Source organism: Anser cygnoides, chromosome 4 (assembly GCF_040182565.1).
Source record: "Anser cygnoides isolate HZ-2024a breed goose chromosome 4, Taihu_goose_T2T_genome, whole genome shotgun sequence".
Classification (NCBI taxonomy): Eukaryota; Metazoa; Chordata; class Aves; order Anseriformes; family Anatidae; genus Anser; species Anser cygnoides.
Window position 1 is genome coordinate 60,142,360 of NC_089876.1, and position 13,929 is coordinate 60,156,288.

General features: G+C 35.4%; 1 protein-coding gene across 2 annotated transcripts in view; it reads left to right on the forward strand.

Annotated features, from left to right (window-relative positions):
• The window catches only part of LOC106035178 (cytochrome P450 4V2-like), a 168,791-nt gene that overhangs the window by 36,037 nt on the left and 118,825 nt on the right, over positions 1-13,929 (forward strand). The window contains exons 25-27 of one of the 2 annotated variants that reach the window (XM_066996261.1): positions 116-2,376; positions 7,811-7,866; positions 9,429-9,540. In XM_066996261.1, coding sequence (XP_066852362.1) covers positions 116-271 — 156 coding nt within the window. In that variant the 3' untranslated portion in view covers positions 272-2,376; positions 7,811-7,866; positions 9,429-9,540. Of the gene's footprint in view, positions 1-115; positions 7,867-9,428; positions 9,541-13,929 lie in introns of both variants that reach the window. The other variant, XM_013179835.3, reaches the window with a different exon arrangement.

Genomic DNA, 13,929 nt, shown 5'->3' on the forward strand with positions numbered 1-13,929 from the left:
GTTATGCTGGTGTTAACACTGAATGATACTGATTTTTATCAAGGCTTTCTTTGAGAGAGAAGTACTGATGAGAGCTGTACCTTGTGTACTCTTGTCTTTTTCTCCTGTGACACAGGGAGACTCGGGAGGACCACTGTCATGCAAGCATGAGGAGGTGTGGTATCTCGTGGGCATCACCAGCTGGGGTGAAGGGTGTGCTCGTCCCAGGCAACCGGGTGTCTATACAAAAGTTGTTGACTATTTAGACTGGATTCTAGAAAAAACTACATAGTGTGAGTGTAATCTACTGGCTCGAAGTGATGTCATGGAATAACAACTCCAGGACCAACGTGATGACGTGTACTAACGTTTTTTAAATGGTGTTTCCTGTTAGCTTGAAACATAAAAGACTTGATTAAAGAAGTAGAAAAGCAAGAATAAAGGAACTTTACAGTTACTAAATAAAAAACAGTAGTAAAAAAAAAATTTTGGTCATTGATTTGGCTGAAAAAAAAGAATAGACCTGAACCATTAATTTCTTTTGTCCTTGATAGCACATAATATTCTGTGGGACTTGTTCAGTGAGGCCAGGGTTTTACAGTTTAATTCAGTGATGGCAGGAACTTCTGCTCTTATGCAAAAATAACTTACATTAAAGTTGATTAAGATAAATTATTAAAAGGCAAGGAAAATCTGACCTGGCATTACTAGTCAAAAGGTTCAGTGATAACTGAAGAAACTCCCTTAGTAACAGAATAATTTTCTTTGTTTCACCTTAAAAACATCAAGACAGCTCTCTCCTGTTTCTTTTTCTCCTTTTTCTCTCCTTTTTTTTTTTTTTCTTATTTTTAGTCAAGTAACAAATATGTTTCATGGCCCAAATTAACACTAATATGAGGAACAGCAGTCAAAAAATTATTATTATTATTTTTTAATTGTAAGAAGCAGTATTTCACACTGGATCATAAAGAAAGGTACATTTGTCTTTTGCTTTTGTCTTTGGTGAACTTCATGACCTTGCTTTCTAATCATATACATTACCTTAATTGCTGAAAATATATTGTAAATCTCTATTCATGATTGCCGCACAACCACAGTGAGTGTGTTGTGGAGGTCAACAGCAGCAGAGTCTTTAGGAATAAATGATGTTATGAAATTCAGAATGTTAAATTAATAGAAAAATAGTCATCAAGCTGCTGTAAATGAGTTTCATTTCATTTTTTGATGTTTTATTTGCAACTAACACTGAACAAAAATGAAAACAGGTACAAAAAATTGTACCTAACTGTACAATGAGCCCCTGCGGCCAGAGTGGTTCCTGGGACATGCAGTGCCACAGCTGTATTCAGAAGGTGTTGGGCTTTTTTTGTTGTTGTTCATTTTTAAAACACGCATTCAAAGCAGGGATGAAAACAATCTAGATATAACAAGAGGCTAGAGGGAATGGTGGTGCTGCAGGCACATCTAAGGAAAGAAGAGTGTTGCCTTCCCTTCTCCTCGTAGTGGACTCCCAGGGACTTGGTCTTGAATAATCAGTGGTGCACAGTGCTGGAGGCCTCCTGCTTTTGGAGCCCCCATGCTGGCTGTAGGTATTCAGGGGGCCAAAAGACAAAGTCTGGCATGCAATAGGAGAAACAGATCAAGGGGGAGAGAGAAGGCATTCGTCAACATACAGAGGTAGAATGGGAGATAAAGGTGGGGGCTAAAACCGTCTTCATGCTCTGTTTAATCCAAGCCTGGTTTGAAAGGTCAGCAATCCTCAGACATGTTGTCAAAAACTCAGAGACTTAAATAAGGGACTGGGAATGAGTAGGAAAAGAATTGAAAGCATAAATGCAGCCAAAACAAACAAACAAAAAACCACATTTCTGGCATTCAAGTGTGGTTCTGTCCTCATGGGGAAGCAGTGAAAGCTGCTAGAAAAGATCTGCTGAAGAAACAAAGGAAATGCTTCAGTGTGCAAACAGAGACTGAAACTCTCAATTAAAGATCCATCGGGAGACCCTCTGAAATCCTCATCTTAGCTCATTGAGCTAAATTTGTTTTTGCTAGAGTACATGCAATGTCAAACTGATAACCTTTAATGCATTCTTATAATGATGTTGTCAACAGCTTCTTTTCCAAATGTGCACAAAATGCAAGTCTGTAAGTTTGCTTTTTTTTTTTTTGCTTTGTTTTGTTTATTTTTTTTCTTTTCTTTCATTTTGTTTTGTTTGTTTGTTTTCTGCTGTGAGATTTTCCAGCCATTGGAGTAATGAAGAGGAATAGCACTAGCTGTGCTCTGCAGTGCTCTGGAGCTCCATATTTTGTTTCTTAGAGATGGACCTCGTGACAGCAAATTGCCAAAGGAAACTTAGCTCTTCCTGTGGAAGGGATAAGGGGTCTCAGTGACAGCAGGTATACTTCATGGCTAGCTTTTGACCAGATAAAATATCTTACTGTGATATATTTTAATCTAGAGCAGATATTCTTCGATAAAATTTTGCATCAGTTTTCTGTTCATCCACAGCAAATTCCTGATAGCTAAAAGTAAGTAACAGGGACAGGTTTTATGTGGAGAATGAGTGAGTTTGTGATAGCCATATGTAGTCCTTATGACTTCATTTAAGAGGAACTTCATAAGGTAACATGTGACCTTTCTGCATTTATTCACCAGTGTAATATGTAATTAAATGAGAACTTTATACTCATAGAAATGTATCAGTGTTAATAAGTGCTATCTTGCTTAGGCTTTCTGATACCAATAGGTAGCTTGCCATAAATAAGAGGCAGTTCATCACCTTTATTTCATCTCCCTTCTCCCCTTCTCATCTCCGACCTTAGGGAAAAAAACAAACAAACAAACAAAAAAAAAAACCACAGAACCTCTCTCAGTCTCATTAAAGAAAAAATTGGCCTTCTACTTTAAATCTGCCCCTGTTTATGCACTTTAGTTACTTTAGTTGTTATTTAGATTAGTGGTGAGTATCTCTTGCAGAGTCTTATATTCAGCTATTTAGTTATAGTGAAAATCAATGCAGATCATAATCTCACAACAGATTGGCAGAAATCTTGCAAGGGGCAAGCACCACTGATGATGTGCTGAATGGCAGCATTAGTCTGCCCTGAGACTGTAAAAATAAGGTCCCTCATTTTAGAAATTCATAGTCTCATTCAGGCACACATGAAACACTTTATACAAGTAGAGATAGTCTGGAGGGCAATTTGTTCATCGTAAAATAAGGCAGGCTGCTAAAGTGGACTCTTCAGCTTGTAATAGCCTTCTTTGTAGTCATTTTAATAAGATTGTAAACCAGACAAAACTGTTTCCCATTAAATTGGTGTTGCATTGTGTTTTCAGTCATTGCTGTTGCTTTGCCTTTGCTTTGCCTTATGTCTGAGACTGAAACACGTCTTGGAAGTGACCTGAGCTAGTTTCTAGGAAGAAGACATGATGCCTCTCATGGCTTCTGCACAGAGAAATTAAAAATTCTTAATGGTGAAGATGTACAGAGACCAACAAGATCTGTGCTTCCACAGAAGGGCAAAAGAGAATAATTTGTTACAAACTTTTAGTATAAGCTTTATTTATTTTGTGAAAAAGGATTATTTGGCTGTGCTGAAAAATGCATCTCAGATGCTGAAAACTAAGGAACCAGAAAGAATGAATGTAATTCATGGCAGCAGTCTCTATAGTAGGAAAACTCACTCAGTTAAACTAAAATGTGGATTCTTAATCCCTGCCTAATTTCCAGTGTGTATGGAGTTTTCTTTGGAAAATTGTTGTTAGATCATATAATTTGTGAAATATTTGCATTATAATATATTAAAATGCTTTTCCATGTCAAATAGAGGGCAACATCAATTTTGCTCTTTGAACAATAATAGCAGACATGAAATATTGACTATTCCTAGTCAAGCATTTTCTGGAGTAGTAAATTATTAATTTTTCCTGTGATTTTTGTATTGTAAATTGTTACAGATATTTATAGATGTATTAAATATATTTACATATATATTATAGTTACTGAGAAGTATTGTATGGTATAATGAGTTGTTTAGTAAGAGTTGTGCAGTGAAGATGTAAAACTTGTTTTGTATCTTCTTACCGTTTTTTAATTTTCACAGTATTCTAGAAAAGAGCAGGAACTATTCTTGAGAAATTAACAAGCAAAATAAGAATCAACGCAAGATGATGAAAGACCAACCCAAATGTGTTCATACTGGGAACCTGAAACAGAAAACATGGTGGAGCACCTAGACATCCCTTTCTGCTCCTCATGGCCATACCTCAGGACTTAAAGATTAATGTGCAGAAGATTAATAGTGCAGAAATGTGCTTAATTAATGCTTAATTAGTGCTGCACTAATGTGCAGAAATGATCTTGAGATGGTGAGGTGCAGTGGCTTCCCATGGAGGACAGAGAGAGGGAGTAGAAGCAGAAAGACTAACATGTGTCAGCTTACAGCTGCTTCTCTCTTCTGGACTTTCTAGGATCTGTCTGTTTTGGCAGATGTCTTGAAGCCATAAAGCTGTGGCCGACAATGGAATTCAGCTACTTTTCTGAACTATCTTTTTGTGAGAAATGTAGTGAACAGTGAATCAATGTGGTACAAAGTGCATATCGGATGAATTTATATAGGCCAAAACTTTGGATTTCAGAGAGGACAAAACTTTAAGATGGGCAGAATGGGATGGTGGGAGCAACTGAAACAACTATAAATATGAAAAAGAAATTAAATAAAGAAAGAGGATGTATACCTCTTTCCAGTAAAGGTATCCTGCATATCTACAGAAAGATTAGTATGGCTCTGAGCAAGCTTGTTTTCTTCACAGCATGTTCAGCTAAAATTTCAGGGAAAAAGAGAAATGATGTATTCTAAAACGTTTCAAGGGTTTTGTCACTAGGTGGCACTTTTGCTCTAATTTGTCTTATGTTCACTCACCATGGTGAGAAAAGGAACTTGGTTTAGTATATCTTTTATCAGAGTATGTTCAATAGATCTAAAAAATATATTTTAATTCATATATCTACAGCTGAGAAATAATAGTAAATGATTAAATTAGCATCTTCATTAAATTAGCATCTTCATTTGTAGATCTCAGATAGTTCACAGTCAGTGGATATGTTTAGCTCCACTTTTCCATGTAGCACATGGAAAACTGGAATGGAAGCACTATTTCATATTCTAATAAATATTCAACAAAACCATTGAAAGACACTGGAAAGTTGCTGAGCATTTTGTCTCAGTCTTGGAGGGTTTGACTCAAAGCCAGCTTGGGCAGAGTGCAGTTATCTGCAAGAGTTACAGCAAGAGAATGAAGCAGTTGGTAGGGGACAGTCAAGGGTATAATGGAACTTCCCTCACTGGAAACATTTAGGGCTAGGTTACATCATGATGTAAGTGGCCCTGCCTTCTGGAGGGAAGATGGACTGCATAATCTTTCTTCTGGCTGCTGGTGCTGATCAACATCAGCAATACAAGATCATGGGTTTGTTGTTTTCTGCAATATACGTTGTATTTCAAACTTGAAATATCATAATGAGATTAATTTTGTTCTATTTTCTGTCCTGTTCTATAGATGGTTCAGTCCTTCCATTCTGCTGCAAGTACTAGAAATTTATATGATGAACTTACTTTACTGGGGTTGTGTTTGTTTAGAAAGCTCAAGTCCAATTAAAATAATAATAATAAAAAAAAAAAAAGATAAGAAGACTAAATAGAGCATAAATTTAAAGCATAAATTTAGTTGTGCTTGCCCAGTAAGTGTGATTTTTTTGCCATTACCAGGAGAAGTTAACACACTCTGCCCTAACCTGGCAGTGCAGGGTCTCACCACTTGTCAGTGCCTTGGTCCGAGCTGGCTGCAGCTTGGTTTAACAGCTGGGCAGGGGGCAGTGAATGAGCCCTAGGAATACCTCTGGTGGTAAAGAACCTAGGGAACCACTGCACAATTATTTTTTTTTTCTTTCTGTAGTATTAATTAAGCTTTTATGTGTTAATTAGACAGTGTGGATCATTAAACTGTTAAAACACTATCTGGGCTAGCAATAGATTTTGAATGCTTGTGTGGTGTTCCCTTTTATCCATAACAAGGATTTCAGTGTGACATTAATTAAATGTAGATTCACTTTGGTTACAGATCCCTGCAAGGAAAAAGTAGAAAACAATCCCAAGGTGGTAGCAGAACTTCAGTTTGGAGTATTGTCAGCCACTGATTGAAAACAAGAAACAGACTCCTTTTGAAACTCTTTTAATTGCTTCTGAGCTCTTATATTATTCCATAATACAATGGAAACTCATCTCAGTTTGTTTCCAGGTGCTACATAATGAAAAAACTTTGGTAAAATAGATAACCCATAGTGTCCTCATAAATGTGGTTGATATCAACATAAAAAAATCATACTTGTTTTGTATTGATTATTTTTTAATTTTTATACAGAATATTCTGTATTTGATATTTCTCTTAGAGCTGCAGCTGCAGATTCATAGGAGTGGGTAGGAAGGTCACCTTTACACATAAAAAGTACATTTTTCTGTCTCTTGTGGTTGCAGGAAAAAAAGCTGAAAAACATGACCTATGGCCATCCTACAGGTTTACAAGCTACCATTAGTATTTGTAAGCAGTTTTTCTGAAAAAAATCCTCCTGATATTAAAGCTTTTTTCATTATTTCAAGTGATCTGACTCACAGATGTCACATGTGTGGCACTGACAATACTATGAAACCTTCAGACAAGATGAAGGGTAAATCTGTTGAACTAAAAATATAGGCCAAGCGTTCAACCAGAACTTAAATTCATCAAATCTGACCTGAACTTCTTGCATTCCCTTTTATCTATAAAAAGGAATTCTTAAAATGATTTAAGTAATCGACACTGGTTTCTCAAACATAAATGTGCACTGCTGAAATGCTCCAAAATTATAGCAGCTTCAATAGATGGCTCAATGGCCACAGACGGTATGCCAGGATTTGGTGTTGCTTTTCCATTCCAGAAGTGATCTTTCTGCATCAACATTATCCAGACCTACAGAAAAAGAGGTAGGGTAATCTTATAATTGAAACTGGGATTTGAAAGAGGTGGCTGTTTGGAGCACATCACTTATTCTTTTCTTGCTTGAGGACTATTGCTTGTGATGCTCCTCTGCACTTCTTTGCTCTGGCCTGCCTGGGGGAAATCTGTGAAGTAAATCATAGTAATAATAATGTTATATCATTAGGAAATTATATAAATGTTTTTGGATGCTGTTTCTGTGCTCTCAATGATGGAGAGAATTCCAGTTGCAGTATTTCATGGGTACACTTACAACATTGTGATGACCATCTACAGTATTTTAGAGTAGACAAGATTAGAGAGAGTGAACTCATGCTTCTTAAATGCATTGTCTGAACACAAGGGGAACCCATGGTGGGATGATTCATGCCTGCCTGATAAGCAAGACACATTTTTCAATGAATTTCTTTAACAACCTTATTACCTGAAGTTATTTGTCTCATTAAAACAGCCTATTAACTGTTGTATGCTTTGATGCAATGCAAAAGGTTGCTTTATCACGAATCTAGCACATGCCATTGGATTTATTAAACCAAAATCTATATTATGCCCTGGGAATTTAATGAAAAGGATTTAGTATGCTTTTAAGAATGTGCTCTCTGGGTAGTACTACAGTATAGCCAGCCATTATGAATGGACTAAGCTTAACTTGGAATGGTCCTCATATATGAGACATTCCCCATCTCTGATAAACTAAAAACTCTAGACATGGACCTGACTTGGATACTGCATGAGCATAGATCATTTTTCTAACTCTCTCTCTTTCATTCTTGTTTTGTTCATCTCTTGTTACAGTACTGCAACGTATTTCAAGGAGGCCAGCTGGATGGGCAGTGCAGGGTGTTGATGAGGTAAGAATGATGTTTCAGATAGAGATATATTTCCAAAAGCTAGACTGCAGAAACAAAAGAAACAAATAACATTTCTAGAATATCATATAATAAGTGATTCCACAGTGAAATGAATTATTTCTGTGTAGATGAAAGGAAAGTGACAGATGAATATAGAGGTTAAATGAATAGGTTTTTCATATGCATGTGTTGGTTTCTTTGTCAGAAAGTAAAAAAGTGGTCTGTATATTTATTGTTTAGCAAATAAGAACATAAGTAGGCTATCAATATTAAAATCAGCTGTTGGCAGTTTACCGAAGCATAATGTTGAAATGGATTGTGGACTTGCATTTTAGATGATAAGATCAGTTTATAGATTATAGGTTTGCCATTCTGTACAGCGTTACATATGCATCTTCTTTGTAATATGCAGTCATCGGGTATTTTTGACTGGTTGGGATCATTTCATATCCATTCTGTTAACATTTATTGTATGAAATATTCCCCATGAATCAAAAGCTTTTCAAAGCATGGTAGACAGCAAAATGGATTGTGGAAATTTGTAAAAAGAATGCATTGTCCTGCCAATTTTATAACAACTATGGACCAATTTTGCTTTGAAAGAATACCTGTTAAATTTATAAGCATATGAGAAATAATAATAATTAAATTCTGTAAGTAAACAATAAGTATCCAGAGAGATGTTAGTCAAATTAATGTACTTGATAACCCTTTTAGATGTAGCACTGTAAGAGCTTTTGCCCTTGTGTTCTGCAATTGTGCTAGCAAGGCAGAAAGTAAACAAACATAAAGTGAATTTTCTGAGTGCAAAAAGTTAGTTTTATTGGCATTTGACCTCAGTTTATTTCAAGAAGTTTTAATTCTTAAGGTCACTAGACAAATTAAAACATTGAAAAAAATCTATTTTTTGACTAAATTATTTTTGAAAGTTTTAATGGCATTCATTAATTTATATTGATTAAATGCAGATCAATTTCTACAAAAACTCTATTTTTAAACAAAAAGAAACTGGAAAGTTCTGATTCATAGATGCCAAAAATATTCTTAAAAAACTTTTACTTTTTTTTTTTTTTTGGCTGGGGCAAATTGAGAAATTAGACACTCCCACTCCTGTTAAAAATAAAGAAAGAAAGAAAGAAAAGAAGCACCTGACTGCATTTTCCAATGTAGAAAATATTTGACATTTGGAAAATGTCATCCAAATCTTGTTTTGAATCCACCTTGGCAAATTTCCATTTTTAATCAGATGTTTATTTTTCTGATTGTATCCATAAGTCTCAAGTGAACATATCTGTCATACATGTGATCACGCTAAAGGGTAACAAGAAACCCTGAATTTTCAATCACAATATGGCTGTTATAAACACCATAAGTTTCTGAATGCTGATTATGATGATTATTGATATTAATTATTATAATTATTACTGTCCTTTTTCTTAAAGAAAGTATTCTGTTGGAACTGGCTTCCGAAGTACATCCTCTGTTCAGTAATGGACATATAGTGTACCTACATGCCTGCCTATCAGTGGCTGTGGGCCTCTCACTCTTTGGTTATCTTGCAGCCTGCTAGAGAACAGCTCACACCTGAGGCACACAAGACAGAAGGTGCAGACAGTGATGCTATTGACAGCTGACTTCCGGCAAAAGAAATAACAGAATGCACATCTGGGTAATGTATGTGGAAAGTCAGATTCTGTGTGTCTCTGTGTTTATTATTTTTACTTCATAAACAGGATTCTTAAGCCATAGCAGTCTCTGATAAACTTGTCCTTCACACTATTCAGTTTTAAGAACACAAGTTAACCAAATTAAATAATATTTCAATCTTCTATGCTTTTATTTATCATCACTTTGACTCTTAGCACCGTCACCCTCACCTCAACGACCATTTTTTGTGTTATCAGAAAAGTTTATATCAGAAAGGTAAAGTTGATTTTTCCCTACCATATGAGTTTACAAAGAAAGTAAACAGTGTAGTTTTTATCTTTGTGCAAGAATATTAAATACTTTGGGAATAATTATTTGTTAAAGATAAAATGTGAAGTTGGAAGACCTCTGGCATCAGGGAAGGAGTTAGAAGAAACTGGAGCTAAGCAGTACACATAGAAGGACTGGCCATTTCACTGCAATTTTAAAATACAGAAAAGATTAAAATTTATGACTCAAGGGAAGACTGATGAAAGAGCTTACACAAAAAAATTACTGATGAGAAAGAGAAAGGGGATAGACTGAGAGAGCTTAATATACTTTGGCAGTTGAAGCATGCAAATGTCTAATAATTCAACCAATGAGAAGAAAATGAAGTAATGCTGACTTTTGGACTTTTAACTATTCCATAAATATGAGAAAAAGCAATACTTTAAAATGAGAGGAAATACAAAGTCCTGGTTCTGTCCATCAGTGCTGGTAGTATATATAAATATGTAATTGAGATAAAATAAAATAGTATTCATACAGTTTATACTTTGTTGATAGATATTCAGAGTACAATAAGGAGCACTGCCATTTGACTCTGATACTTTTTCAAAGTATACCAGATACCAGCTTGAACTGACCCAGCTATATATCAGCCAGGGCAATATTTACACTCTCCTCATCTGAAGAATAACTTTCCTTTTCTTTCCTGTCTGAAAAGCAGCCTTGAAATATTGCAAGAATGAAATGAATGTGACTGCCTTTCGACCCCGAGGGTTAGAGCACTTCAGATGCAGCTAAAATGATCCATACACATTAAGGAAAAAAAATGCAGCCAGCAGTAAAGTCTTATGACTGTAAAAGCAGCTGATGCTTACATGGACAGTTTGGGATTCACTACAATGAAAGGGAAACTCTGGCCCTCCTCAAGTCAGTGGGTAGTCCACCTTTCTCTTTAGCAAGGCCAGATTTTCTCTCTGTGGGATATCATCCTGTATCTTCTTTGTGCTGTACCTTCAGGGCTGAAAAGTGACATCAACAGAATGATTTATTGAAGCTCTCCTGTACTGCAGTAGAGGGCTGTGGGCTGCCTCCTGTAACACATTCCTGAGACAGCTCTGTGTAAGCACGTCTATATGGAGCCACGGCCTGCACAGCATGCTACAAGGGCCCACCTTGTGGCTCAATGCTCTCCCAAGGCTCTGTTGAATGGGTTGAATGGTGAGGGTAATTAGTCTGGATTCAGCACAGTCCTAATGCAATAGTTTTTGTGGTTGTTGTTGTTGTCGTTGTTGTTGTTGTTTGTTTGTTTGTTTTGCTTTGGAGCTTGTTCAGAGCTTTGGTGCTTCTTCGTGGTGCTAAATTGCACTGTATGAGCATGCCTACACTGCATCCTCTGCCCAGAGTTGCTGTTGCTCTTCATTTCTCAGTGGTTTCATCAATTGTCTTTCTCTATTCACAAACTTTCAGCATTACTTATTCAGGCAGAGCTTCAGTCTTTCATTTGACTTTCATTCTGTGCTGGCTGAGGATTCTGGGTGTTCGTTTAGCTGAATGAGCATTCATTAGCTGTTAACAGTACATTTAAGTGCAAGAAACATTTGGTGAATTCAGAGAGGCATGAATAAAAGTTGTTCCATGAGTGATACAGCATGTGTCTGCAGATACAAATGTGTTGTATCTTCTGTCCTTAATAGCCTAACTCTGCTGGAAATTAAGAAATTTATGTTGGTGGCCAAGTACCTGACTATAGAAGATGAGCTCTGTTTTACAAGGGATTGATTAACAGAACTATAAAGTAAGCTTTATAATTATGTGCTAAAGTAAACGTTGAGTTACCATCCCATTTCCACTGTCAACAATTATAGAGATCAAACATACTGTCAACAATTATAGAGATCAAACGTACAAGGAACTGTTTTTTATTTCCTTTTATTATTATTATTATTATTATTAATAATAATAATAATAATAATTGTTGTTGTTGTTGTTGTTATTATATTTCTCCAGCCTGTCTTGATTTCTTTGTTCTTTCTGGAGTCTGTTTTAGCTTGAAAGCACCAAATTTCCTGGAAACATTCTTGGGGATATAGGAAGTCCTTAAATATTAGAACATAAGGTAGAAAATTTACACTTGGATAAGTATGATTTTCAAGGCAACCACTCAATATAGTGTTCTTTGAATAATCCTGTAGAGTGACAGATTAGGGCAAGCTGAAAATAGGGCAAATTATTTTTATATTTCTCTATTCAAAGCAAAAGTAACACCAGAATACGGAGGTTGGTTTTAAAATCAAACACTACTCTTTTTTCATTTTGAATTTGGTTAATATGTAATCTTTTTCATTTTCATGTTTATATGTTTGCCTGGTAACTATAAATGTTAGGCTGTGAGAACTGTGGATCTTTTCAATATCTGTTTTCTCAGTGGAAAATCATGGAGAGCAGCCTATGCGTATGTGTAAGAGCTGTATGTGTGTAAAGCAGTTCATTGTCGCACACATGATTAGCAGAGTTCTCAATTATTCCATGTTTTCCCACAGCTGGCAGACAAGGTGGATTCATTCATTTTGCAAGTGTCTGAAAAATGTTTTTAGGCTGTCAGTTTTGTCATTAGAGACCAAAGGAAAGAGACCAGAGGAAGGAACCAGAAACTCAATAGTGAACATTTATTCCTATTCAAAGTGACTTGGTTGGCTCATGCCCTAAAGAATGATGGTTTGTATTAGATAACAATAATTGGTTATAACAGGTCATTGTTTTTTTTTTTTAAATAAATATATTTTCTTGCCAGAAAGAAGCATCCAATATATCCTAGTTTGACAGTAGACCTCAAAACAAAGCATGGCCAAATTAAGTTTTATGCTTTCAAAATTTATTTTATGGGATTCTCAAGCTAAAGATTTTATTTTTTTTTCTCTTAAATGAAAATGTGTATCAGGCCATAATTGTTCATAACTCTTGACAGGTAGAATTTAGCCCCCAAATCAGAAATGTGTATCACAGACAGGCTGGATGTTTCACAAACCTATCATGATGTTGGTTGCAGCATTCAGTCTTTATGTTCAGATGTCGTTATGAAACAGCTCTATATTTTGAGAAATTACTAATGGTGGGTGTACTTTGGTCTCAGTTTTCTATCAAAAATATAGGATAGTGAGAATGACACCTGGGTAGGAGATTGTTACAGCTGAAATAATCCTTCTCATTTCTGTTCATGTTCAAAGTAGCAATAATCCTTACCCGCACCATTTGTTGGTGCAGGCATGCATGTGAACCTTGGTTCCTTTCCCATAATCTGATCAGCTAAGTGTGGGTTGTTTACTATTTTAATATTATTACATTCTAATAATGCCTGTCAAGAAGCTGTAATGTGTTTTAATGGAGTGTTTGTTTTGTTGTTGTTGTTTTTTAAATGGAAACCAGAGCATACAATCTGGTAGGGCTGTAGAGAAGATTGCTCAGGACTGCTCAGCAGTTTGGACATTATTATTTGAAGACATTATTTTATTTCACTCATCTTCAAGGTATGGACAGCACTCATAATTAGAAAATTATAGTTGGACATTGTCATTTCAATTATGATTCATTTATAGTTGTATAATTACAAAGTAAAATAAAATTGAAAGTTTATTTAATTCACTGTAACTAGCTTTTTAATGGGAAATATATTGAAACTATTCTTTGTTCAGAACTGAACAAACAAAACAAGGGAACTCTGACACCATGGGCAAGACCTTAAACTGATGATACATTTGATAAATGTAAATGATGAAAAGTTGCCATACAAAGAAATCTAAGGGATTTCTAAAATGTCAGTTATTGTCTAGTGCTGAAAAGTTCTTCGGGTTTCTTTTTTGTAGGGACCCCAAAAAATTCTCATGTGTTTTTATCAAAGAAAAAGCAGAATTAATTCTTAAAGTTTCCATTAATTTTAAAATACTTGCAAAGTATGCAAAATCTGCAGTGTTCTTTTTTTTTTTTTTTTTTTTTCTGGAAAAAAAAAGTACCACATGCAAGATGGAATTTTAATTGATTTTTTGATTTTTTTTTTCTTTTACACATTTTTAGTAACGCAAGTCACTTGAGGAAAAAACTTAACTATAATGTACATCTTTCACAGACTCTGAACAAGCAGAGCATAATGAA